General features: G+C 46.0%; 1 protein-coding gene across 13 annotated transcripts in view; it reads left to right on the top strand.

Moving 5' to 3' along the window:
- The window catches only part of LDLRAD4 (low density lipoprotein receptor class A domain containing 4), a 158698-nt gene that overhangs the window by 111112 nt on the left and 19968 nt on the right, over window positions 1-27618 (top strand). For 11 of the 13 annotated variants that reach the window (XM_025273574.3, XM_044934505.2, XM_025273577.3 and 8 more), the window contains one exon: window positions 760-900. The exons of 1 other annotated variant lie outside the window; for it this stretch is intronic. In XM_025273574.3, coding sequence (XP_025129359.1) covers window positions 760-900 — 141 coding nt within the window. Of the gene's footprint in view, window positions 1-759; window positions 901-22032; window positions 22797-27618 lie in introns of those variants that run through there. One more of the 13 variants, XM_044934509.2, reaches the window with a different exon arrangement.

The raw sequence follows: 27618 nt of genomic DNA, 5'->3' as shown, positions 1-27618 counted from the left end.
GAACTACAGATTACCAATGATCCCAGCACCCAGAAGTGTCACTGTTTGTGTTTTGGCGAGCATCCTTTCAGACTGTTTCCCATGTATTTGATACCTTGCATGTATTGATATGCCTTTTGTTTGCAGAGAATGTTAAGGCATTCTTACCTGCTTCCATGAATGCTTCTATGATAGTTCTAAGAAGCTAATGAGAACACTTCTGCACATTCTGTACACAGGAAAACACAGAAAAGCATTCATACATTCTTTCATTCAGTGCTTTTGAACGTAGAAGAGAAATAGTGCTATTTGCCAGTTCCAGTTCTGAAGGACTTTTAAAATACCTGATGGTGTTCTGATGACAGTTGGGTAATTTTTTCAGGCTGCTCTGAAGGGTACTTGGACTGGAAGTCTGAGGCAGAGTACCTTGGACTGTTCAGAGCACATTTTTCACTGCTGCTGCACTGGATCCTTCTTCCTTGGTGGCAGTGAAGACTGACAAGGATTTTTTTCAAGCAAAGAGCTCCATAACTGTGACTCTTGCTGGGCATGTTGTGTAAAGAAAGCACCTGTGCTATTATTATGTGGGTCAGAGGTAGGGGGTGAGTGAGGTCCGGCAGGCCTGAGTGCTCCTGGGCCCTGTCTGAGCTCGGTTCCCTGGGTTCTCTAGGTAGATGGGTTCCCAGACCATCACAGCATACAGACGGGGGCGGAGAAGCGGCAGCTGAGGAGCCTCAGGCTGGCATTGACAACTCCATGCTTTGTGTTGTGCTTTTTCAGAGTGCAAATTCACCTGCACCAGCGGGCAGTGCTTGTATCTGGGTTCCCTGGTCTGTAACCAGCAGAACGACTGTGGGGACAACAGTGACGAAGAAAACTGCCTCCTGGTGACAGAGCACCCCCCTCCGGGCATCTTCAGCTGTAAGTCCTTCCTGCCCACCTCGCGCCATTCAGCTGTGGTGTGTTTGCAAATGGTAGGCGGCCCTGACCCTGGGATGTGGGAAAGATGTTGTTTTTGGTTAAGAGAAGAGGTTTGTGTTGTCACAAAGGCAATGTTTTCTTTTAGGATAGAAAGAGGGTATGTCTGAGAGTCAGAAGTTCCTTCCACTTTGAGCGGCCTGTGTTTTGTTTGGGAGAGGCTTTCTGCTGCATATCTGAGAAGCACTGACTGATCCCAAGAAGTAATTATTGACAGTATTCTTCATACTGGTTTTAGAGAATTTTTGGAAGTAATTTTAAGCCACTATTTTAAAATAATTTTAAATAAAGAAGGATATATAGAGTCTGTGTTCAAGCATGTAATTAAAACAAGAAAATAGGAAAAAAAAGTTTGTTGGGGGTTTAAAAAGGTTGTAATTGTGTATTTTTTCTGTTTGGTACTGGAGTGGGTTGTTTCTCAGGTAAAGCCCCAGGTTGAGGCTGTGAGCATTTCTTGAGCTGGAAGAAGGTGAGGTCCAAGTACAAAGTTCATTGACTGATCTGGTGGCTTTTGTGAAGAGGAAGGAGAGAGAAGGCACCTGGAGACATGGCTGGGCGACTCTGAGAGTGGCTTGTTGCATCCTGTGTTTCGTTGTGTCCTGTTTCCTGGGCCTAAGGAAGTGTGTCGAGGTCAAGGATGCTTCACAGCACTGACCCTCGCCAGGGGTCTTTTTCCCTGCCTCAGGTCCCTTCCTCCCTGCCTCTCTCACTTTCTCCTCAGTATTTCCTGGTGTTTAAAGCCAATTTCCAAATATCTTTTCATTTTAAAAATATGAACTCTTTAGTTTTGTTTAGAAGCCAAGTGAAGCTTCTCCATCTATAAATGGCTCAGCATTGCCCAAAGACCTCTGAGAGTCTGTGCTAAGAGAAGAATCTCTTTTTAAATTGAAGTATAGTTGAAGTATAGATGAAGTATAAATTGAAGTATAGATGGCATCATGGACGTGAGTCTGAGTGAACTCTGGGAGTTGGTGATGGACAGGGAGGCCTGGTGTGCTGCGATTCATGAGGTCGCAAAGAGTCGGACATGACTGAGCGACTGAACTGAACTGATAGTTGATTTACAATGTTGTCTTAATTTCTGCTGTACAATAGTGATTCAGTTATATATATATTTTTTTCCTCCTCTTCTCCATGTTGGTTTATCACAGGATATTGAATACAGGTCTCTATGTTCTACAGGAGGACCTTGTTGTCTGTCTTACATATGCTGTAGTACTTTGTATCCTAACAGAGGAATCTTAAGATCCTGTTGGCAAACTGTTGGTCCCTACTGTTCAGGTGTAACTAGGCTTGTTCCCTTGTAGCCAAAATGGGAGGTTGTTGACAACATGCTGTCTTTTAAGAAGATGGGAGAGTCTGGAGACAGAACGACAAAGGGCAGGATGAGGGCTCTGGCTTCACGTGAACCTGGGTTCAAGCTCTTGCTTATGGAAGGTGGCTGAACTCCTTAAGGCTTAGTGTCTCTGTCCATGAAATGGGAATGATTCCTGCCGTGTACAGCTGCTCTGGGGGTTCACATGAAGAGTGCGGTCTGCATCATCATCTTGCTGCTTGCTGTGTGCCTGCTGCTGTCTGCACGGCCGGACCTCCTTCACATGAAGCATAGGCTCAGGTGTCCAAAGGCGAGTTCATCCTCAGAGGTGCTGGGTGTTTCCCGCCTCCTCTGTCCCCTGGGGAAGGGCTGAAGGGGGCTTGCTGGGCCTGGCCTCTCTGCCAGCTCACAGGCAGCTGACCTGCTTGTCACATTTGGTTTTGCCATGGCTGGTCTGTTCTTTGTGGTACTGAGGGTGATCTGGTATCATATCAGTGCACTTTCCTCCCCTTGGTCTGTAGCCAAGAGCAGAGAGTGTCTGCTTCCACCCTCAGCTGCACGGTGAGGCTTGGGGGAGTCTGCAGGCCCCACCAGCCTGCGTCTGCAGCAGGTGGACAGCATCTCTAGGGGGATTGCTTGTGGGGGTGCCACTTCCTCTCCGCCTTCAGAACTTGGAATGTCACAGGACTTCTTGTCTCTAAGTCAGTGTAGTGCAGGAGAACAAAGCATGCTTTCTCCTTACTCCTGCATAGGAGTCAACTTACTCAGTCTGCTCTGTGTCTGCATAGAGGAAGCTCCTCGTGTTCTACTCTTTGATTGCACTTAGGGTCAAGCACAGTGGAATCGGTTTTTTGCCTGTGTTGTTGGCTGTGGGCATGCGCCCTGACTCAGGTGTCTTGATTATCTCTCTCATTTTGTATTTGCTAAAATTTAGCATGAATTAAGGTTAGAAAGAAAATGCCACTGTCATTTGTGAGGCAGCAGTGCTAATGACAGTAGAAACCCTTACAGTAACAGCTCTAAGAAACTTTTCCTTCTGAAAACAATTTTGGAACCTAGACTGTGTCTCACCTGCTCCTCTGCCTCGCTGAGGCACGTCCCTGGGTCTGAGCCCCACGCTCTGCAAATGTGAGTGTGGGCTGTTGTGAGTATCTTGCAGGGAGAGTGGTTGGTGTATCTTTTCAAGGAAGAGGGCTATACTGTCAGCCTCAGTGTCAGCTTTTCCATGTCTTCCTCTATCAAAACATTGTATTCCTGAGCACTGAAAATACAAATCAAACAAATAAAATTATTATTTATAAAAATAAAATTTTACAATACAAATTATTATATTTACAGGTATATGTATTAAGTGCCTTCTTTGGTCATTGTACCCAGCGTTCTAGGGAATGAAGGACAACAGATTTCATTATCAAGGTGCCGACAGGCAGATTGGGGAACTAAAACACACTCGTGCAAAGATGACTCAGCATGGACACAGGGTACTGGGCCGAGCAGTCCCAGGGACTGTGGTCCCGGAGTCTACAGAGAACCATTTTGCTAGGACGTGGTCATGGTGGCTTCACGGAGGAGGCGAGTGGGGTGTCAGGGTCAAGGATGGCAGGGTGACTGGAGGGGGAAGGCAAGCTGGTCATGCCACTTTCCTTCTGTCCTTGTTGCTGAAGAGACGGCCTGTGGGTCCCCAGCTGCACGGCCTGCCTGTTGCCCTCGATGCTGGCCCTGTGCGCTGGGCTCTGGCTCCGTGAACCTGCCCTTTGAAGCCCCTGTACTCCACAGCTCTCGCTTCTGAGAAACAGGATTTGAGGAGCGTGGAAAGAGCTGTGCGCTTTGACAGCGTTGGCGAAGGCAGGCCTTCCTCAGTCCCCCACAGACCTCAGAGTGGGGGACTGAGGGTCCCTGCAACAGCTTTGCCTCCAGTGAGTGATGGGGTCCCAATCAAGGGCGTGGCACTTGTGCCCATACTGGGGTCTTGATTGGTGGCCTTGGAAATCTCAAAGTGAAATGAGCTGAAGTTGATTAGGTTCCTGGATTCAGCCAGGATGTTAACCCAGGACTTTTCAGAAGGAAACGTTTTTTTTGCCCAGTGTCATTTAGGGTAATAACAAATAAGATAAATTCAGCACATTAAATTCTGAGCTAGATGTCTTTCTTTCCACCTTTCTCAGTTTTTTTCCAAAGGGACTAGCTCCCTCCCTGTCACCAGGCTGTGCCCCCCTGTGGCCCTGTCTGGGAGACAAGTCCTGTGGGGCTCAGGAAGGGCTGACTCCTGTGGGCCCCAGAGGAAACATGACTAAATGAGGCAGATGCGCTGCCTGTCACATCAGTGACCTGGTCAGTCTCCCAGCACAGGTTCCACCTCCTACCAGAGTGTCCCTGGCACCACCTTCATACTGTTGCTGGCTTCTGGGGACAACCCACAGTTTGTTCCAAGTATAGAGTCCAGGGTGAGGCCTTGAGTTGGCAGGCTTCAGTCTCCCCTCACTAGCTGTGGCTTTTGGCAAGTTGCTCATCCTCTTCATGCCTGGATTTTCTCCTCTGAAATGAAGACAGTGCTAGTTTTGGCGTCTCCCTCAGAGGATTGCTCTGAGGATTTACTAAAATAGTCCAGGTAAAGCAGTTAGAATAATGCCTGGCACATAGGAAGTTGCACCCACCACGTCTCTTTACCTGACAGTACTTCAATGTGTATTTCCTAAGAAAAAGACATTCTGATCCATAACCATAGTATAGTTACCAGGGACCAGAAAACGTAATGTAGATACAGTCCTACTTTCTGACAGGCGGCCCCCTTAAACTCTTGCTGGTGGCCTGTCTTGTCTTTCCAAGTAGTTGTCATGTTTTTAGCAGAGGGCCTAGGATGAGTAGCGGAACAGGGCTGCGGAGGGCATGGTGCTGGGAGAGCCCTCCTTCCACTGTCTCCTCTTCTTAAATGTTGATGGCCGGGGTGGAGCCTTCCCTCACTGCTGCTTCCCCTGAGTCTCATCCTCACTTACCAGAGGCGTCGCAGTCCCATTTTTCTGGCGATTAGTCTTGCGAGTTTATCTGAAGGCCTGTATTGTATGCAGGCTTCCTTAGGCTGGGGATGAGGTGGGTAGAGAACTGCCATTTGCTGAGTGCTGGCTGTTTATATGCATCTTGTCATTTATCTCAAAACCTGCAAGTCTAGAAAGGTTGCCTAGGAAACATTGCTCAGATAGGTTAAATAATTTTTTCAGGGTCACATAGCTCTTGCATATTGGATCAAGGAACTGAACTCAGGCTGTGGGTTTTTTGGTTTTAGCTTCTAGGTATTTGTTTTTTTCATGATTTTTTTTTAATAAGTTAAGAATTTACACTTCAGTTTTTAAAGGTTTGTCGGGTAAAGATCAAACAGTGCATTATTATGAAAGACCATATAAGTGAGTGCCCCACAATCGTTAGTGTGTGTGTGTATATGTGTGTGTTAGTTGCTCAATTGTGTCCGACTCTTTGCAAACCGATGGACAGTAGCCCTCCAGGTGCCTCTGTCCATGGGATTCTCTAGGCAAGAATACTGGAGTGGATTCCCCTTCCCTTCTCCAGGGGATCTTCTCCACCCACTGAATAAACCCTATCTCCCACATTGCAGGTGGATTCTTAACCGTCTGAGTCACCAGGGAAGACAGTTGTTTATATGGCAGTTTTTGATTGATACATAGACAATGGTATTCTTGGATTCATCCTGGATTTTCAAATAGATTCTGAAACGTGAACCCAGAAGCCCTCAGATATCAAGGGTCATTGGTTTTGTTGAGGTGGAGTGCTGAATCTGTCCTTCAGTTCTGCCCGGCTGTGTCCTGTTTACGTGTCCTGCAGGAAATCCATTCCCCTTTCCGCTCTCCTTTCCTGCCAGGAGGTGAGAATGTGAACACCCACCTGGTGGGATCCAGTGAGCAGAGCGTGTGCATTTCTGCCACTGTTCACCCCTCTTGGCTGTGTGCACAGGGCCCCTTAGTCGGACGTGGGCTGTTAGCTCTCGTCCCCTGATGCCCCTCCAGACGCCCTGTGATCAGACTGGTGTGGCCTCCACAGGGAGGGTGGGAGGTCCCCCAGAATGCTGTGTTGCCCCAGGCACGGAGGCTGGGGTGGTCCTGCCTCAGTCAAGGCCAGTAGGAGAAGCCTCTGGCCTTGAGCCATGCTGTCCTCGCAGCACTGTGTGTTCTTTACACAGGGCTGCCCGCCCCAGTGTCAAGTTAAAAAAAGGAAAAAGAATCCATGGCAAAACCCTTACCTGGATTGTGTAAATGACCCAAGATGGCATTTAAAGAAGATTGGGTTGGGAAGGGCAGGCTTATCCCCCTCCCCAGCCAAGAGGGCCCCTTCACCTGCCCCTTTGGTTTGTGCCTCTGTTTCTCTAGATGGATTTCTGATCAGTTAAAATCTTGTAAAGTCTTGAAAGGCCACTCAGCGTTTACAAGTAAACAAAGGCAGAGAGCAAAGGAAGGGGTTTCAGTAAACCCAGGCACCCTTTCTTCTGCTGTGACACTAAATTTACTGGATGAAAACAACCTCTTAAGATTCACGTTTTGATTCTGTTACTGCTTTCCTGTGTGCGGGCTGTCCCACTTCAGATGAGATTTATCCACTTCTTTAAATATTTAGTAGTCTAGCGTGGATGTTAATGACAGTCTGGCAGTGCTATTTTGAGAACTGCAACAATGATAGTAATTTTCAGTGTCAGATTCCTGCTTTGCAAGGGGAGAGCAGGCAGGGGAGGGGCGGAGGCGGAGACGCGGCTGCAGTCCTAATGGAGTTGCCGGCCGGCCGCGGGCCTGCCAGACAGATGGGTCATGAATACTGTCTAGACGCCCTGCCTGCGGAGCCCGGTCTCTGAGGACACGCACCGAGACGCCGGCTCGAGTAACGGGAAAGTCAGGGCAGGCTCTGTGTAATCAGACAGAAATCAATGCGCGCCGGCTTCCTGCGGGAGGGGGGATGTGGGCGTGCGGTGGGGGAGAAAAGATGCGCTCTTTTTCAGGTCAGTTTTGTGCAAACTCGGCTAGCATGGGCGTTAGGGGTGCGAGCTGGGAGAGGTGCAGAGGATGGCGCTGTGGACTTGGGTCGTCCTCTGCCGCCGGATGTGGGGTGACCGCCCCAAGACAGACCTGGCCCTGGACAGCAGGCCGCAGGTGCGAGACCAGTGAGCCCTGTGTATTGCTGAGCCCCATGCTGCTCCGGTTGACACTGTCTGCCCTGACTATTGGTTTCTAGAGTTTAGTCTCTTAATTATAGAAGGTCTTAGAGACTCACCTGGCTGGCTTTCTTTTCTACTGAATCTCTGAGCACCTTGCAGAGCTAGATCTTGTCATGGCAGCTCTAGCTAGTGGTGCTAGAGGCAGGGAGCCCGCTTGGCCTCGCAGGGATATGGGCACCTTCTGAGGGTCACTTCACTCATGTGTGGGGCTTACAGGATGGAAGTAGTGCGTTTCTACCCACTGAGTGTGGTTGAATGGGGCAGGGCATCCACAGCGGGAGCCCACTCTGCTCCACTGGGAGAGAGGGGCCTGGTTGCTGGACTTTAAGTCTATAGTCATGCATCAATATTTGCCTCAAAAAAATTACCCAGAAGGGTCTGCTGTAAACCTTGGAAGGGGCCCTCTTTGAGGAGTTGCAGAAATAGAGCTGAAATTCAGTCATCATAGCATGTGTCCTGTTCTGCAGAGGTGCAGTGACCCTATGGGCCTGACCCCAGAGTCAGCCACCTGGGATCTTTCATTAATAGTTACATCTCAGTGCAGACACCCGGGAAGGCTTTTAATTTGGAAAAAATCTTCCAGCAACCTAAATTTAGCAATAATTGTTTTTTTGCTCCTTCATCCATTCTTCTTGTGTCCTGAGAGTGAACAACAGAGGGGAAACTAGATGGTTTTTGCATCTTCCTGCCTGGAAAGGAAAAGATCAGAGATGAAAACATCTTGTAGCACAGGATCCCTGGAGAAGGAGGAATCAGAGCTCCAGGCAGTGAGTGGGCCGGCCTCCCAGAGCTGTTCTCAGATCTTCCCAGGCGTCCCCAAGGCACAGCTGTCTTTCAGAAAGTCTTGTCTTTCCCTGAACTTCTTGCCTGCATCCTGTCAGCTCCATAGAGAGTGTAAATCTCCTCACTTTGGACAAGCTGAAGGGAGCAATGCCAGCTGACCACAGCCTGGGCGTCTAGAGGGTGAACCCCAACACACTGGTTCTGTCCACATCAGCAGATGTGGTGTACCTGAGTCAGCTCTCCTGGGCTTTCCTGGGGGAATGGGCTGGGACCGGGATGTGGCCCCCTTCCTGGGGAGAGGCCCTGCCTCAGGTAGGCAGCACCTGTTCTGAAGGGGTGCCAGGGCATGTTGCTTCCTTTCTTCATCTCTCCATCTTCACTGTAGTTTCTGTGCTTCCTTTACTAACTTACTCTAAAAATGGGAGAAAAAGGAACTTGAACTAAACCTCTGACCCTTTTTTCCTTAGATCCCAAAGAGGGGAGGCACACGTTGCGGGGAGGCGGGGGAGACACAGGTACTGTTCCTGGGAAGGCGCCCAGACTGGCAGGCTCTCCCGCCGTCTGGGCTGGAAGCAAGCGGCTCTCCATGTGGCCGGAGGCAGGTGTGGCTGAGCGAGGCAGAGACAGTGATGTCCCTTCTTGAATTTGACATAGTTTCCACAGGACAACCAAGAAAATGCAACCCCTTCCTGTTACATGTGCTTGGGAGATAGAAATGCCAAGTCTGCTCCTTGGGGAGGCGACTGACCTGGATCTAAGTTCTTAAAAGCCGGTCTGACCTTAGAAGACGTCCTGGGGCACCTTCAACCCCATGAGGCTGCAGAAGCCATGGTGGCTGCCTCCTTAGGCCCTTGTGGTTTGGTGTTTGCGCTCAGGACCTTTAAGCTGGAGTACAGGGACAGTGGACAGTGCAGGTAGCATCTCCCAGAAAAACCAGGTGCCAGAAATGATTCATGTTCAGATTGTTGAAAAGAACAGGACAGGGAGCTGGAGAGTGCTCTAGAGAAAATGTGTTTGGGTGGTTACCTGTAGAAGATGGTGTCCAGCACATCCTTTGGGGCTGTCTTGTGGAGAGTGTTTCTGTGAGTGTTGGGTTTGTGAGGAGTATAGGGTGCAGCGTATGCAGGGAAGGTGGTGTGGGTGCGGGCATGCAGTATGGTCTCCATCTAATGCTAACCCACTGGCCTTGAGAAGATCCTCAAGGTTTTGGCAGTTTCTCCAGTGCTGGGTGTGGGACAGCACTGGTGGGTGGTGCCCAGGCAGACCCTGTTGTTGGGGTTGGGGTGTCTTGTAGAATTGTCTTTCCCAAGCAGCCTGACAGGTGGGGGAATTGGGAATTGGTCACGAAAAGCCAGCTTACTTGGAGATAAAGGCTGAGTTTAAGGAGCATTACTGGAGAGGTAAATTGGGGTCAGATTCTAGAAAATCAGGATGTAAGTCTAAGCAGTTTTTATTCTCTTTTCTGAAGGAACTCATTGAAGATTAAAAAAAAAAGATTTATTTATTAATTTGATTTTTGGCTGCACCAGGTCTTCTTTGCGGCAAGGTGTTTCTCTAGTTGTGATGCGTGGGCTTCTCACTGCAGTGGCTTCTCTTGTTATGGAGCACGGGCTCAGTAGTTGTGGCTCCCAGGCTCTCGAGTGCAGGTTCAGTAATTGAGGAACATGGTCTTAGTTGCCCAAAGACGTGTGGAATCTTCCCAGACCAGGGATCGAACTGGTGTCCCCTGCACTGGCGGGCAGACTCTTAACCACCGGCCCACCAGGAAGCCCTGTTGAGGATTTTTGAGGAGGCAAGTGAGGCTGTGAGACGAGGCAGTTAACGTGGGCAAGTGCTAAGGAGCACCAGCTCTGAGCCCGTTTTACAGGCAGGGGAACATTACGGAGGGAGAGCCCCTGGAAGGACTAGCCTTGCCCACGGAGCAGGTTGGCTTTAGGTGAACTTGCAGCTGCCTAAGGAGACATAGCAATGGAGGGGAAGGATTGGCTTTTCAACAGATTTTGAAAAGAGTCTTATTGCTGTGATGATTATCACAATAAAATTTTGAAAGGAATGTGTGAAAGCACATCAGAAGATGGGTAGATGGGTAGTGAGAGCTGCCCCAGCTGGGGGGAGCCCCCTGCCTGCCCGCCCCTGGCAGTCTACGAGGCTTCCACATACTGCAGCTACCAAGGCAGCATGAAGTGGGCTTCACGGCTCCTTCCTGTTCTTGCTGAGAGGATGGCATGGAGGAAACCCCAGCAGTTTACAGATTTACAGCCACCAGGACAGGCTGATGGAGGGGGGTCTGTGTGTGACCCAGGGTGTGTGAAGGGATGCAGGAGGCCTGTGCTGCCGCCCTCATGGTTCAGGGAGACTGGGGGGTGGGGAGCAGGGTGAGAGATGGACTCTTTTTCTCCCAAACCTGGTAACATGGTTTCAGCGAAACCCTGATTTTCCCATCTCCAGCCTTAACCAGGTACGATGGACTAAGTGTAAATATTAATGAGCACAACAACAATAAAACTGGCAGCAGCGCGAATGAATGTGGTCTCCTGCAGTAGAAATATTTACCCGATATGTCCTGCCAGTGAGAGAGATTTTGGCATTAAACCTAGACATTACCTCACTCTCCTGGGCAGACAGCCGACTTCAGCACTAAGCAAGTCTGCAGAGTGAAGAGCTGCGTGTACCTGCCTGATTGGCTGCACAGCCCAGACCCTGGTGGGAAGTGATTTCTTTGAGTGTATCTGTCTGTCTGTCTGTCTAGGTCTTGCCCTTAGTTCCTTTCTTTGTTTCTCTAGCCTTCCCTAGGGTTGTCATTGTCTATTTTCAAATTGCTGGGTTTTGTGTTTGTTTTTGTTAATCTTGAAGGGCATATTGTGAAAAGGTCTGCCAGCCAGGTGGGCAGGTATTAATACACACGGAAACCTGAAAGGTCAGAATTATCAGGAGGAAAAGTGAGGTACCTGTGTGTGTGTGTGCGTGTGTGTGTGCAAATGTCCCTATACACAGACACACATGCCCTTCTTACTTATTAAGAGCCAGGAACTGGTGAATGAAACAGGGTTCTTGTTTTGTTGTGGTTTGTTTTAATTCATGATTAGTACAAGGGGGTGTTCCACAGTAAAGGATGTTTTAGTTCAGGATTAATGGCAACTTAAATAATATTTTGAAACATTTGAAGTTATACTAAAAATGTGGTTTTTGACGCTTCTAGGAAAACATACTTGAAACCATCTATTCCACTGGCATCGGATCTCTTTGAAATTAGTACTACATATAGTATAGAAGTTCTGGGTCAGCACAGGAGACAGATCTGGGCTGGAAAGTAAAGTCTTTGAGTTGAAAGTACTGGGAAGGCTTTGAGTTGTCACTAAAGTACCAAATATTCTTCCATAAGTTTCCATACAGGTTGTGGAGAACCACGCTGTCCGTCTACTGCTGGGACCAAGTCACCCTTTATTTTCCTTAGATCTTGACTCTCAGTTTCATGTCGTTTAGGTTTTGTGCTGTTACTGCTGAGTGACTTAGTTTTATCAGTTGGCTTAAAGTAAGAAGTGCTTCCGTTTTCCTGTCTAATCTGTTCTTGAGCACTGGCTGTATCAGGCTAGTCCTTGCTCCCACGATCAGCTTATTTGGTAGCCTTGCTGAGATGCGGAACAAATGGGCCTCTGGTGCCACCACCAGGCAGCCCCTCAAGATGGATTATCCACAAAAGGTAGAAAGTCTCAACACCAGACCAGTTTCATACTGTGTAGATGATACTGTGCTTAGCAGCGTGTCTGCACTTGATGGCCCTGAGGACTGAATTCCACCTAAGAAACCACCGTATGTGTGTCCTGTGGTGCTGGGGGCCGGGCACCGGCTGGAAGTCCTTGCCGGTCCTTGTCGACATCATTCAGGGGAGGCTTACCCACAGTGGAAAGGGGTGGTGATGTGACGTCAGCCCAAAGCCATAGCCAGCTTCTTTATTGGGGGCAAAGATAACTTTACTTCTTTGAATGAGCCCAAATTCATAAAAACCCAGCATTGAATCCTAGGGTGCTTTTGGTTTTAATTCTGGAGTTTCAGTAATTTCAGGGTCCCCAGGAAAACATATTCCCATAAACTTCACTGGTCATAGAGAAACGTTACCAATGCCACTGAATGTTAACGTTCAGGGCTGAAGAAGTGTGAAGGAGGCAGGTGGATGGGAGTGGAATAAGGACATTTGTTCAAGGAGTGCAGTGGTCAAGCAGCCAGATGACCTTGTCAACTGGGCTGATCTCACCCCAGATTTTGATGCTTATCACTTGGAGAGTGGTTTTATGTTCATGGAGAAGACTTGGCTGCTGGCAGGCTTGGCAGAAGCAGGGCAGAGGCGTGTTCATCAGTGTAACAACTTTAATAGCAGGAGTGCTTGTGAACATCCTGGCTTCCTAGTCACTCAGTGAAGCCCTCTTTGCTCCTGAGTTCTTACCAGGCAGGGCACACTTGGCCCAAGGCCAGGGCCAGTGGATCCCATCCAGTGTGGGGACAGCAGAAGGAGCCCTTGATCAGGAGCTCTGAGACCCCCTGTCAAGTCTGTTGGCTGGAAGGCAGAACAGTGAAATAGAAGTGAGCTTCACTTTGCCAAATTAGTGTGCATCATGTTTTTCTTGGTTTTGGTCAATAACAGCTATTAATTCATCCATCATATTTTCTGAGCACCTGCTATGTGTTGGGGGTTCAGGGATAAACTGGTGAACAGGTTCTCTCTGACACTCTCTGTTCTAGTTACAGGCTTAAGTTTGGTGTCAGCCTGAAGAGCCTCTGACTGAATTGTGTACATTAATCTGCAGAGAGGGATATTTTTCTTACCAGAGTTGATATTTCAGACTGATAATCTATCAGTCCACTTGGATGTATTTTTGGTCTCCAACTATTGTCAAACATTTGATGATTTCCATGATTTCTTTGAAAGAGTAAGAAGGGAGGATAAAACAACATTGAAACTAGTAGATTTGGGGATTGTAGAACATCTCAAGGAGAAAGGCTTAATGGGAAAGAAAGTAGAAAGAATTAAGGATTTACATTTAGCTTATCTTAATTTTTCACATTTTTTTTGGTGGGGAGCGGCACAGGGCACACACTGACTGAAACCGCTCACCCTGGCCAGGCACCATAGTAACTATTTGTATGAGTTACTTTCTGACAGGAGGTCCTGGTAAGGAACTTGGAACTAATAAACCACCACCAACAAGAAGAGTTCGGGAAATGTCAAAAGGAGACACCACATGTCTGACCACCCTTCAGAATCCTTCTCGCCGGCATCCATCTTGGCTGAGCGGTGTGTGTGCCACCAGGAAGGACCCTGAGTCAGAACGATTGGCCAAAGACAACCTGGAAACTAATCCCATCACCACAAAATCCAAGAGTTCAAGCCATGTGGCAGAGCAGTCCTCCTGGATTTCCTTACCCTACTGCTCTCCTCCTGGTTGCCCCTTCCCAATAAAATCTCTTGCTTTGTCAGCACATGTCTCCTTGAACAGTTCATTTCCAGTGTTAGACAAGAGCCCACTTTCAGGCCCTGGAAGGGGTTCCCCTTCCTGCAACAAAACCAGAGCATTTCCCCTTTATGCCTAGCAAGGTTTTACTAATCTGGGTTTAGTTCAAATATTGATTTTATTTATGAGTGGTACCCCAGTTGCCTGGGACTGTTGATGATTTGTTATTGTGCTATAATCCTTACCATGAAGTAGCATTCAATATGTCTGAATTTATGTGATAAAGGCTTGAAGGTGTCTGTCTATAGCTGGAAGGAGGGAGAAAGAAGTGGGCTTTTTTTTGAATTGAGTTTAATGACTAACCTCAGTAGGTGAGTGATGTTCCACATTGGGAATTAAAAGGACTTCTCCATTTTTCTCTTGAACATCTTGTGTCTTTCCCTGAGGTGAGGGAGGCCCAAGGAAATGTGCTCATCTCTCTTAACTTGACTCTTAAGAGGCAAAGTACAATGATGCTGTGAAAACTATGAAACAGTTATTTAAAATGCAAGATTATTTAAAATTCATTTGATTTGAATGGTGCATGGGGTTGCTGCATTCCTGTTTGTGTTTAGTTCACTGGAAGAGCTTCAGGTGCACCTCCTGACTCTCCTGTGGCCGGCCTTCCTTGCTTCCTGTGGGTTGTCAGAACCAGTCATTGCCTTCTGGTTTCTGCCACTGAAACACCTCGTGGTTTTACACTTTGCTGCCTTCTTCACATTTTACGGATGCTTATTTCAAGGCAGTTCTTACCTGCGCTTTCCTATAACTCTCTTTCTTCCTAATGTAGCATCCGCATGAATGTATCAGTGTTTTTTAAAATCAAAGGGTGATTGCCTCACTGCAGGTCTGGGGATGTTTGGTAATTGGGCTTCCTGATGATGCTCCACATGTGTCAAACTTATTTTCAGAAAGCTGGTTAAAATTTTAATGCAGCCCATAGTTAAATCATCCTGTAAACAGAAATTTTATCTTTTTTTTTTATAAAGAAGAATGTTATTTACTTTTTTAATCTAAATAAATGAGAAGGTTTGCTTATTTTCCCTTGTAGTTTGGAGGAAAATACCTTGAAATAGGGAGGACTTGAAGAAAGAGACCTAGAGGTTTTATAATCTTTCTTGAAGAAGAGCAGAAATGCTCTAGCTGCACCTCCAATGGTGGAGGCTGGAGTCAGATCCCTTCCCACGGGTCTGTCGAGCCATACTGCTCACACTGTCCATGGAGGGGTCGCACATCGGGTCCTCATCCTTTTTAGTTACATGTCAGTTGGCTCCTTTAAAGGGAAGAACGGTAGGCAGAGAGACAAACGTAGAAGTCTCTCTGATGAGGGTTGAGAAGCCACCCTGTCCACTGAACACTCTGGAGACTTCCCCCAGAAGATTACTGCCTTTGCCCTTGACCACGGAGACTGTCACTGAGCAAATGAGTTTTAACCCTAACCCTGGCCCAGGAACAAGGAAATAAAATGAAACGACCAGCTGCCAGTGGAGGTTATGTAAAACAGGGTTGGTTTTTGGTTTGGTTTGATTTTTTTTAGTTTTTGCACCAGATCTTTTTGATTGATTTGTATTTGCTTTTGGCTTTTTGTGTGTTTTTTTTGTAAAAGATGTAAGTTCAAGAAAAACTGGTAAGAGACCTGGGCCAAGAAGCTGAGGATTCTGTAATTCTTTGTTTAGTTTGTGACCCCCACAGACTGCCAGGCTCCTCTGTCCGTGGAATTTTCCAGGCAAGAAATATTGGAGTGGGTTGCCATTCTTCTCTGGGGTTTGTCCCAATCTAGGGATCAAACCCTTGTCTCTTGTATCTCCTGCACTGGCACGTGGATTCTTTGCCACTTGCAGCACCTAGGAAGCAAAGTGAATCTGTATATAAAATTGAGTCGATGTTAAGTAAACTCAGGCTTCCCTGGTAGCTCAGTTGGTAAAGAATCTGCCTATTAATGCAGGAGACATAGGTTCAGTCCTTGGGTTGGTAAAATCCCCTGGAGAATGAAATGGCAGTCCACTCCAGAATTCTTGCCTGGAGATTTCCATGGACAGAGGAGCCTGTCATGCTACAGACCAAGGAATCCTCCAGGCCAGAATACTAGAGTGGGTAGTCTTTTCCTTCTCTAGGGGATCTTCCCAACCTAGGGATTGAACCCAGGTCTCCCGCATTGTGGGCGGATTCCTTACCAGCTAATCTACAAGGGTTAGATTAAAGCGACTAAACAACAAATTGGCATCTGGAGCAAAAATGCTAACCTCTATGCCACCGGTAGGGGGCGTGGGTGCGCTGTGGGTGCAGGACTGGCCAGGTCTGCTGCTGTCGAGGGCTGGCCCACCCCACTGCTCACTTGACCTGCAGAGGTGAAGAGGGGGTGCAGGGCTGCATGCTGGTGGGTCCCAGGATTTGAAACCCCAGGAAAGGAGCATTGAAGGAGCTGGGACTCCATTTCTCTTGACGCGGGCATCCCCTTCTCTTGAATTTATGCCACTTTGAATGGTTTCATTTGAAATTCTGGTTGGTGAGTATAGCTGTGCACTCTTGTGACTGTTTTTGTTATCTTGAAATGTGCTGGTGCTGGTAAGATTGCAAGATGACAGCACGCACAGACGTCTCTCAGCTACTGTGTCTCCCTTGATTAATCTCCTTTCTGTACTGACTTAGCTTCAGTTAAATCGTCCTCTGAGGTAAAAGGAAGGAAGCATGTAGGATTTTGTTATTTACTTGACTGGCATCCATTTAAAACACAGTGTGCTTTATACCTTAAAGTTGGAATTGCAGATTCTGGTCTTCTTTGAAAACTAGAACTATTTGAAAAATTAACTTCCTGCACATGCTGCTCGAGTGCAAGAGCAGGTCTTAGGCTTGTTGGAAAATCCATCACTGTCCAGCAGTGGGTCCATGCTGAGTCCTGGGTGGCATCCTGGACAGAATACTGAGTGCTGCCTCTGCTGCAGCCCCCCCCCCCCCCCCCGCCCCCAGCTAGAGCAACTTCCTGCATTTCCCCAGAGCAGGCAGCCACCTAGTTGAATTTGACTGTCATTGTAATGGGCTCCTGAGGCCGTCACCTTTGGGAGATGCCTGGTTGGGACAGCACAGTGGTGCCTCAGAAAAGCTGAGTTGAGAGGGTTTCCCCCCTCAACAGGCACAAGGTTTGCCTTGAGGTGTAAAGGGAGGCACCATGCAAGCATTTAAAGACTAAGTTCCCTGCTGGCAGTTTTTAATGACCTGCTGATTTTATTAAACATAATAAGAAGTTGGAGTTTTGGGCACTGAAGGGCAGGAGGTTTTGTGAGTAAGATTCAGAAAGACCAATATTTTTGTTAAATTATTTTACTCACAGAGGCATTTGTGTTGAATAGCAAATATTGATACCTAATTGTGTTTTTATGTGTCTGAGCAAAGGAAACTGAATTGCTGATGGGTCCATGGCGTGTGGGATCTTAGTTCCCCATTCAGGCATCGAACTCATGTCCCCTGCATTGCAAGGCAGATTCTTAATCACTGGACCATTGTGAAAGTCTCTTTTTTATTTACTTTATCATGTGGGTCAGTTAGGACTTACCCCATTTTAAAAATATTCTTAGGAAAGGATTGAAAAATGATAAAAGGTTAGTATTTTGTTATTACGTATTTTTAGTAAATGTGCTGTTCTAGTTGAGTCTAAATATTTGTAGACCTGAAACAGTGTTAAAATTGTTTATGAATGGGAAACAGATGAAAGTAAAGATTCATATTGGTGATTTGTTCAGTATCACTTAGCAGCATCAATATTTTTGTCCACAAATTAAGGTTTCCTGTGTTGTGCACATTGAAAATATTTGTCCACCGAAGTGTTTATGACCTTGTGTACACACAAAGGCACTAGGACGTTTTGGTTGTTGCCAGGTTTGCAGTCCTTAATTTGGGGGTCTAGTGACAGGAAAGCGTCTGAAGATGTGAGAAAAAGTGAATGTCGCTCAGTTGTGTCCAACTCTGCAACCCTATGGGCTATATCCAGGCCAGAATACTGGAGTGGGTAGCCTTTCCCTTCTCTAGTGGATCTTCCTGACCTAGGAATCAAAGTGGGGTCTGCTGCATAGCAAGTGGCTTCTTCACCAACTGAGCTATCAGGGAAGCCCTGAAGATGTGAGACAAGAATTTAAAGTTCAAATCATGCAAATAATTACTTTCTAAGAAAGAACTCCTTTTAAGATCTAACTCAGTAGTTTATTTCTGTGTTAAGAGGCAGTTTGCAGACATACTTGAAGAGTATCATTCTTTAAAGTCTTTGAAGATGTGAGACAAGACTTGCTCCTCTGGCAGCAGGGAGCCCTGCAAAGAGCACTCCTGATACATGACAGACATGATGCTGGGCCTTTGTGGTCTTCCTCCCCCAGACCCAGACCTGCAGTCTCATCACATGGGGAAAAAAGCAGACAAATCTCAGTCAAGGGGAATTCAACAAAATGCCTAACCATCCCTCCTCAAGACCGCCAAGGTCATGAAAAACAAGGAAGTCTGAGAAACTCTCACAGCAGGGAACCTAAGGAGATGTGTGACTGCATGTAATGCGGTGTCCTGGGTGGGGTACTAGAGCAGAAAGAGGACATTATGTAAGAAAGCAAATACAAATACACTGTGGGTTGCAGGGGATTTTTCTTTGAGTTACAATCCATAAGAGGAAGGTTGACATCAGTCTTGCTGCCTTTCTGAGCTCATCATAGCATCCAGAGCAGCTGTGATGGGATCCGCTGTGACCCACTGCTGCTGCCTCATCTCCTCCTCCTCCTCACCTCCTCTTCTCCTTCTCCTCCATATCATCTTCATCTCCTCCTCTTCATCTCCTCTTCCTCATCTCCTCTACTCCTCTTCTGTGTTTTTAAACTGTTCTGCTAGATTACTTGTGATGAAATGTCGGTCTTTTCTTACCTGTGAGATGAAATATTAGATAAATAGATGATTTTGGGGTTGCTATTTTCATTTGAAGTGGGCTGGAAGATAGCAGTCTTTAAGTATCTAAATTTTGTTGTATGTCTCAGGTGAATAGCAGTTGTTACCTTAGGACACAAAGAAATGTAAATAAGTCGTATTTGAGTTGAAAAATTACTTGGTCTGTCCTAATAAGCAAGCCAGGCATGTCTCAGAGAAACTAACTGTATTCATACAAAGACACAGAATTACAAGTCGAGAGAGAAGCTTATAGGGTATATATATATAGGGTGTATATATATATGTTATCTTACTTTATAGATGGAGTGAATCAAGACTTAGATGATGACTCAGAGCTCGTTTGACAGTTGTATTGTTTACTAAGAAGGTGGGTAAGTAGTTTTTTGTGTGTGGATTAGTCTCTTCCATTTTAGTAGCTTCATCAGTGTCTTCCTCCTGACTTCGTAATTTTAGAGAGAATGTAAGTCTGTGTTGAGCATTATATTTATTACTCATCTGGCCTGAGGCTGATGGTCATTTTGGAAAGCATTCCTGCCCTACCTGGCCAGTCGCTGAGAGTGACAACTTGCATAAATTACCACAAATTGGGTAAAAACACCTGTTTTCTTTAGCATTAATGGATGTTGTTTTTCATCATTCATCATGTCCAGAAGCTTGATTTAAGTATGAGTTATTTATTGTCACTGTGAATTTCTGAGACTACTGGCTATCATTTCTGGGCAGTCGGGGAACATTTTTCCTGAGCAGCATTTTCCTTCTTACGGTGGGTCCTCATTCTTCTTACATGTTCCAAGAGGCCACAGGGCCTCGCTGGAGTGAGTGTGTCTGAACTGGCAGAAATGAGATAGGGATAAACTCTGCTCTCAAGAACTTTGCTGTCCAGATAAGCATGTGGTTACTTGTACTGTATATCTCTTGAATTGTGTGAAATACAGAGTACAGGGGTAACGAGGATGCTCTGGGAGAGGTGGGCATGGTGCTTGGCTTTGGGTGAACAGATGGGCTTTTCATAAGAGGAGTTACAGGCCCAGATCAGATGGCCACGTAGGGTCTTGTAGCTGAGAGCAAGGATGGCTCCATGGAGCTGGTGGCCTAGAGGCTGGGTCTTCAGTGTCTGGAGGTTTCCAGAGGTGTGAGATGCCTTTGGGGAGAAAGGAATTTCAGCTGTTAAAGAAAGACATGCCAGTAGGAAAAGTTGAAATATATTTGGAAAATTCCATGATGGGGGATTGACTGTTGCTGAATCCTAGTCTTTGTAATAGATGAAGGGTGATACTGTTGATGTGATTTATGACTGTTATGGGGCCCTCACCCTGGCTGAGGTCGTGTATGTTAGTCAGCTCTCTTCACTGTAAAGTTACTCTCCTCCCATTATTCAAAGAGAGCCACCCTTTAAGGGGTGACTGATGCTGTATAAAATATAGGTATTATTAACATATTGTGATAAAAACCAATCCATGAAAATCATGGATATTCCAGACCAGTTATCAGGCCTAGGAAAATGGCAAACAAATGCTAGACTTTACCTGCATTTTGAAAAAGATCCTCATCTAAAGTTGACCTCCGAAACTGGTACCTAAAGGTAGTTTCCTTTAGATGAGGTTTTAATAGGGAGACAAGGACTAGTTAAGCGAGTTAAGAGGTTAACACTTGTCTTAGTGTCTGGTGTGAAGTCCTCACTCTGTAAATGTCAGGCAACACTTCCATCATCACCATCTTCCTTGTCCTTGAATCACTGAAGATCCTGTACACTGGACACCAGTGCATCCAGATTCTTAACAACCGGTCTCATTATTTCCACGTTGAATTTGAATTTCTAAAAAAGTTTTAAGACAAAAAATTTAATCATTTTTCAAGGTATAACAAATTTCCTTATTGAAATATAATGAATGGTTTTTGTGAACTTTGATTGTCTCTTTAAGAGGTGTTGGTGTGGGCTGCTCTGGGAGATCGCCTCTTGATTGCACTGTTGTCAGTTCCTAAGCAACCACTGCCAAATTTGTCTGCACATCACACAATTTGTTTATTATCCAAGCTGTTTGGAATTCTTACCCTTGTACCAAAATAGACCAGGGAGGATGGAGCAGGACTGTACCGTGGCAGTGGGGTGCATTCAAGCATCCCTTCTGGAGGCGTCTCTCTGGCAGGAGAAAACAAGAAGCAGTGAGTCCTCACGAGGAGAAAGACTCCTGAAAGACCACTCAGGATGGGGCCTATCTGTGGCCCTGTTTCTCCGTCCTCCCTGGCTGCTCTGGCCAGCAGGGCAGGCTGTTGAAGCAGGTCAGAGGTGCTACTGCTGGAGAATGTGATCGCCTCCATGGTTGCCAAGGCCACTGAGGGTTATTACTGTGGATGAAAGGAACACTTGAGTCCTGATGGTGATCCCCAGTCATTAATGACTCTAAAGGTCTCTTGAAAGAAAGAGAGAATCCCTACTTTGATTTTTCCTCAATGAATAATTGTTGACTAATTAATAACAAACTGTTTCTCCAGCCCAATTAGAACAACATCTGCTTTGTAACAGGACTCTGAAGCATTGCCGCTTGCTTCTGGGACTCACCCCCTGACCTGTGAAGGAATGAAGGAACATCAGGGACCTGGGAATGGCACTTGCCTTGAAACAGCATTCATGGAGAATGTCTGGATGCTCCAGCCGAGTAATTTTTATGAACTGTTAATTACATGTGCGACCCAGTCCATTAAAACTGCAATGAGCATGTTAGCCTCTTTAGAATTTCTAAATATATGTATGTGCATATCATGTTTGTGTGTAAATATACACATATGTATAAACACATTTATGTATATATGTGCATATATGTATATATGTACAAAGTCTGGATTTCTTCAGAGTCTGGATTATTTCTTCAAAGTCTGGATACCAAGGTCACACTGCTTGAGAGTGGGGAAGCTGAGTTCTCGTAGAAGCTACACAAATTACTTCTTCAGTGACCTTGGCCAAATCATGCCTTTTCCTGGCTTCAAATTCCTTGGCTCAGGAGCTGGTTAGTTAGGCCTCTTCGAGCTTCAAGATATCACGTGGTTTTTGAGATTACTGCTGCATCTGGTCAGAGCCCTAGCGTCCTCTAACCAGGGCAGGGCATCAGCTTCTGCCTGTGAAATGCCCAGTCTGCCATTCAGGATAGACTGGGTTGGGTGTTAGAACCAAGGATCCCCTTGATTGGTCTCTCCATCTGCTTGGATTTTAAATTAAGTGTTAGCAGAAAGAGTGAAAGTGTTGTGTTAGTTGCTCAGTCATGTCCGACTCTTTGTGACCCCATGGACTGTAGTCCGACAGGCTCCTTCGTTCATGGGATTCTCCAGACAAGAATACTGGAGTGGGTTGCCATTTCCTTTTCCAGGTGATCTTCCAGACCCAGGGATCGAACCCCGGTCTCCCACATTGCAGACAGACCCTTTACCATCTGAGCTACCAGGGAAGCAGAAAGAGTAGAACTCCTCAGTTCCTGGTTTGCTTTTATTTTTTCTTTCCAAAATTATGTTGTTCAAATAGAGGAATCAGGGAATGATTTTCAAGGATTTGAAGCCCTCAGTGGATGAGGTGATGGCAAGAGTGCCCTTTTGCTTCGTAGGCAAGGCAACTGTAGGAAGAACTCAGATCACTGGCTTTCCCTCTGTGGCTTCTGCGCAGGTGTTTGGAGTGATAGGTAACTCGGCACCGTCTCAGACCCAAAGGAGTCGGGCTCTTGCTTCCTGGGCCAGGACTCTGCTTCGCTAGCCCCAACAGGCTGGCAGGAAGAAGTAGAGCTCACTCCTTTTCCAGGGACCCCTGAGAAGGCGCATTTCACATGACCCAGCAGTCTGAGTAGGTCACTGAAGTGACAGGATTTTGAAAACAGAAAAATTTTCTCCTCTATGAGTTTTGAATTTAATCTTTTTTCCACAAGATGAGAAATCAGACAGTTTATCTTAGTTTGTCTGTGAAAGGGTCTTCATGCGATCAAGCCTCCTTTTTCATTTTTGACCTTTTATCTTGAGAATAATTTTTAAAAACTCCAATCTCAGCATCAGTGTTCAGGATGCAGCAGCTCCTATTGATGTGGTTGATGAGACGTAGGACCTGGAATGCAGACCTGGAGTCGAAATTACCACCAAGAGTCTGCAGGTGAGCTGTGAGCTGTTTGGTGCTGTGACTGGCTGTTTTGTCAGATGGTTCAAGTATGTGTGGAATAAAGGAAAACCATGATCCTAGTCCTGTGTTTCCACATGACCGCTGTGACTTTAGGAGAATGTCTGTGATTCTGTTTTTACACTTGTAAACTGGCCTTGATTGTGTCCCTGGGCCACTGGCCTTGATTGTGTCAGGGGTGTGTAAAACCTCCCAGTTTGCAGATCTTACATCTCAGGGGGCAACCCAATTTGGTATTATAGGCCCTATCCTGTAGCTGTTCTTCAGGTTCTGTGTTTGAAAAGCTGAAAGATTTGGGGGCTTTTAACTGGACATGGACTGTTGCAGTTATTTGGGTGACAGCATGCAGATAATGAGTCTTGTTGGTCCTTTCGAAATGGACCTCAGTCAGTGTAGCTGTTGCAGTTTACCCTTTCTTTAGGGCACCACCAACTTACATTTCCTCAAGTCATAGAATTTGGAATTTTGAAAATTTCTCAGTGAGAAATAGATGCACACTTTACAGCTCCTTAAGATCTTGTTGCTGCTGCTGCTAAGTCACTTCAGTCGTGTCCGACTCTGTGCGACCCCATAGACGGCAGCCCAACAGGCTCCCGTGTCCCTGGGATTCTCCAGGCAAGAACACTGGAGTGGGTTGCCATTTCCTTCTCCAATGCATGAAAGTGAAGTCACTCAGTTGTATCCGACTCTTAGCGACCCCATGGACTGCAGCCTACCAGGCTCCTCCATCCATGGGATTTTCCAGGCAAGAATACTGGAGTGGGGTGCCTTTGCTTGTAGTTAAATTGTTGAGCACTGTTTCTGAGTAAATGAGATAATTAAGATTTTTAAAGAAATACATGAGAGGATAAACCATTTCTGCCAGTGATTAAACACCACAGCTGAGGAACCTGATGAGTGGAGGAGGTGTTTGTGGGAGTGCTCTTCATGGTCCCAAGGACTGTCCTGACTGCACTGCAGGAAGGCTCTCCAGAGGCACGTAGCGTGGTGACACCCATTCAGAGCTCACGCACTGAACCTTACCTGTTGCTGTTTCTACCACATCTGCAGTTAACTTCCTCCATTGAAATCTTGAACCTGTCGAAAGTCATCCATGAAGGCTGGAGTCAACTTCTTTCAAACTCCTATTAATGTTGGTCTTTTGAGCTCTTTTCATGATTCATGAGTATTCTTAATGGCATCTGGAGTGTGAATCTCTTCAAGAAGGCTTTCAGTTTTCTGTGGCTAGATCCATCAGAGGAATCACTATGGTAGCTATCATCTTATGAAATGTATTTCTTAAATGTTGAGACTTGAAATCAAAACTTATTCCTTGACCCATGGGCTGCAGAATGTATGCTGTGTTAGCAGGCATGAAAGCAATACTGCAGAGCTGAGCAGTCACCTGTGAGTGAGGCCAGTGAGACTCAACAGCACTCGGTATTGTCTGCCACTTACTATGCACGCGTGGCTTTGTTGGACCTTTGACACTCTTAGGGCATCAGGGGGTGATGAGGAAGAAGGTGGTGTGACTGATGCAAGTCAGACCTTCATCAGTGTGTTTCTAGTATGTTCCCATGATGATGGAGCTTTGGGGAAGAAGATGACTTACCTTGTTTAATTGGGAAAAATGAAATACTTGAATAGTCAGTTACTTTTTCAGTGGGTGTCTTTCTGACTTTTTAAACTCTGACCTAGAGGGAGAAATACATCTCTTACCCCAGCCCAGGACAAACACAGACCCTTACGTGCAGAGCCCAAGCATACCTTCACTATTGCACTGACTGCCTTGTGGATTGTGAGTTGGCTTAAAATCACTGTTTAGTTTCCTTTCTCTCTGAAGGCCAGACGGGTAACCCCACGGTTAGGGAAGGGAATGAGCTGTCTTCCACAGCCACGTGGAGATGTGCCGTGGGCCGAAGCATGAGTAGTGTTTGGTAGAGTGGATAAGACATATTGTCACTTGTGTGCTTGATGGGCTTGGCACTGGGTAGTCAGCCTGGATTTTAACCCTTTTAAGGAAATTCTTACACAGTAAAGAGTGTAGGTATGATTTTTCCATGGTGGGGTGATTAGTGGTGTGCTCCCTTCAGTTTTTAATGTTGTATTTCACTCTTGGAATTCCGAGATGAGAAACAAGGCCATGAAAAAGAAAACTTGTCATCTACAAATAGTTTATCAGGAAGTCATGGTTCCCAGTTGGAGTATAGAAGGAAACCAGAACTTGGTGAAGTGGTCCAAGTTCGAGGTGTTTCTTAGGAGTTTATTATCTGAGTTGCATAGGTAAAACTTGGTTTTATGAATCAGCGTTTACATGTAGAGGTGTTTTTAAACTTATGAAGTGCTATTTGCCGAATACTTTCATTTCATAGTTCTTTTTATTATATCACCATTATTGAGATATTTCACATATGCAGTACAATTCCTCTATTTAAAGTATAGAATTCAGTAGTTTTTAGTATATTCACAGAATTGCAAAACCATCACCGTGATCTAAATTTAGAACATTTCTGTCAGTCTGAACAGAAACTTGAAGCCCATTACTAGCCATCCACCTTTTCTCCCAAGCTCCCAGCTTTAGCCCACCACTCATCTCCTACTAGTCTCTGAATCTGCCTGCTTGGGATACTTCACATCAGTGTCTTTTGTGACAGCCTTCTTTCACGTAGCATGATATCTTCAAGGTTTTCTCATGTGGTAGCATGTATTAGTGCTTCATTTTGATCTAGTTTCAAAGCCAGCTTTTCACCACAAGTATAATAATTAGCTGTGAGCTTTGGTTGATGCCCTTCTGTTCCCAGTTTGTTGAGTGTTTTTATGATAAAAAGGTGTTGCGTTTTTGCCAAATACTTTCTCTGTTTTTTTTTTTCCCCTAAGCTTTAAGCCAGCTTTTTTTCATTTGTTTACTTATAATAGTATATCACTTTAAATGATTTTTGGATGTTAAGCTAACCTTTCAGTCCTGGAAAAAATCCCAATTGGTCATGATACATTATTGTTGTTCAGTTGCTAAGTCATGTCTGACTCTTTGTGACCCCATGGACTGCAGCTCGGCAGCCTGTCCTTCATTATCTCCTGGGGTTTGCTCAGACTCATGTCCATTGAGGTATCAATAACCTCAGCTATGCAGATGACACCACCCATCTGACAGAAAGCAAAGAGGAACTAAAGAGCCTCTTGATGAAGGTAAGAGAGTGAAAAAGCTGGCTTAAAACTCAACATTCAAAAAACTGAGATCATGGCATCCGGTCCCATTCATGGCAAATAGATGGGGAAACAATGGAAACAGTGACAGACTTTATTTTCTTGGGCTCCAAAATCACTGCAGATGGTGACTGCAGCCATGAAATTAAAAGACGCTTGCTCCTTGGAAGAAAAGCTCTGACCATCCTAGCTGCTGCTGCTGCTGCTAAGTTGCTTCAGTCATGTCCGACCCTGTGCGACCCATAGACGGCAGCCCACCAGGCTCCCCCGTCCCTGGGATTCTCCAGGCAAGAACACTGGAGTGGGTTGCCATTTCCTTCTCCAATGCATGAAAGTGAAAAGTGAAAGTGAAGTCGCGCAGTCGTGTCCGACTCTTAGCGACCCCTTGGACTGCAGCCTACCAGGCTCCTGCATCCATGGGGTTTTCCAGGCAAGAGTACTGGAATGGGGTGCCATTGCCTTCTCTGGACCCACCTAGACAGCATATTAAAAAGCAGAGACATTACTGACAAAGGTCCATCTAGTCAAAGCTATGGTTTTTCCAGTAGTCATATATGGATGTGAGAGTTGGACCATAAAGAAAGCTGAGTGCCGAAGAATTGATGCTTTTGAACTGTGGTGTTAGAGAAGACTCTTGAGAGTCCCTTGGACTGCAAGGAGATCCAACCAGTCAGTCCTAAGGGAAATCAACCCTGAATATTCATTGGAAGGACTGATGCTGAAACGGAAGCTTCAATACCTTGGCCACCTAATACGAAGAGCCAGTTCATTAGAAAAGCCCCTGATGCTGGGAAAGATGGAAGTTAGGAGGAGAAGTGGATGACAGAGGATAAGATGGTTGGATGGCATCACCAACTCAATGGACATGAGTTTGAGCAAGCTCTAGGAGATGGTGAAGGACAGGGAAGCCTGGTGTGCTGCAGTCCATGGGGTCTCAAAAGAGTCAGATATGACTGAACGACTGAAAAAACATGTCTGTTGAGTTAGTGATGCCATCCAGCCATCTCATTCTCTGTCTCCCCCTTCTCCTCCTGCCCCCAATCTTTCCCAGCCTCAGAGTCTTTTGTGATGAGTCGGCTTTTCGCATCAGTTGGCCAAAGTTATTGGAGCTTCAGCAACAGTCCTCCCAGTGAATATTCAGGGTTGATTTCTTTACAATTGACTGGTTTGATTTCCATGCTTTCTATGGGATTCTCAAGAGTCTTTTCCAGCACCACAATTTGAAAGCATCAGTTCTTTGGTGCTCAGCCTTCTTTATGGTCCAACTCTTAGTTCATACATGAGTACTGGAAAAACCATACCTTTGACTATATGGGCCTTTGTCAGCAAAGTCATGTTTCTCCTTTTTAATATGCTGTCTAGGTTTGTCATAGCTTTCCTTCCAAGGAGTAAGTATATTTTAATTTCATGGCTGCAGTCACCATCCACAGTGATTTTGGAGCCCACGAAAATATAATCTGTCACTGCTTCCACTTTTCCCCTTTCTATTTGCCATGAAGTGTTGGGACCAGCTGCTTTGATCTTAGTTTTTTGAATGCTGGGTTTTAGCCAGCTTTTTCATTCTCCTCTTTCACCCTCATCAAGAGACTCTTTAGTTCCTCGTTAGTTTCTGCCA

The sequence above is a fragment of the Bubalus bubalis genome, chromosome 22, assembly GCF_019923935.1.
Source record: "Bubalus bubalis isolate 160015118507 breed Murrah chromosome 22, NDDB_SH_1, whole genome shotgun sequence".
Classification (NCBI taxonomy): domain Eukaryota; kingdom Metazoa; phylum Chordata; class Mammalia; order Artiodactyla; family Bovidae; genus Bubalus; species Bubalus bubalis.
The sequence above is the reverse complement of the archived record's forward strand: the minus strand, read 5'-3'. Positions and strand labels throughout refer to the sequence as shown.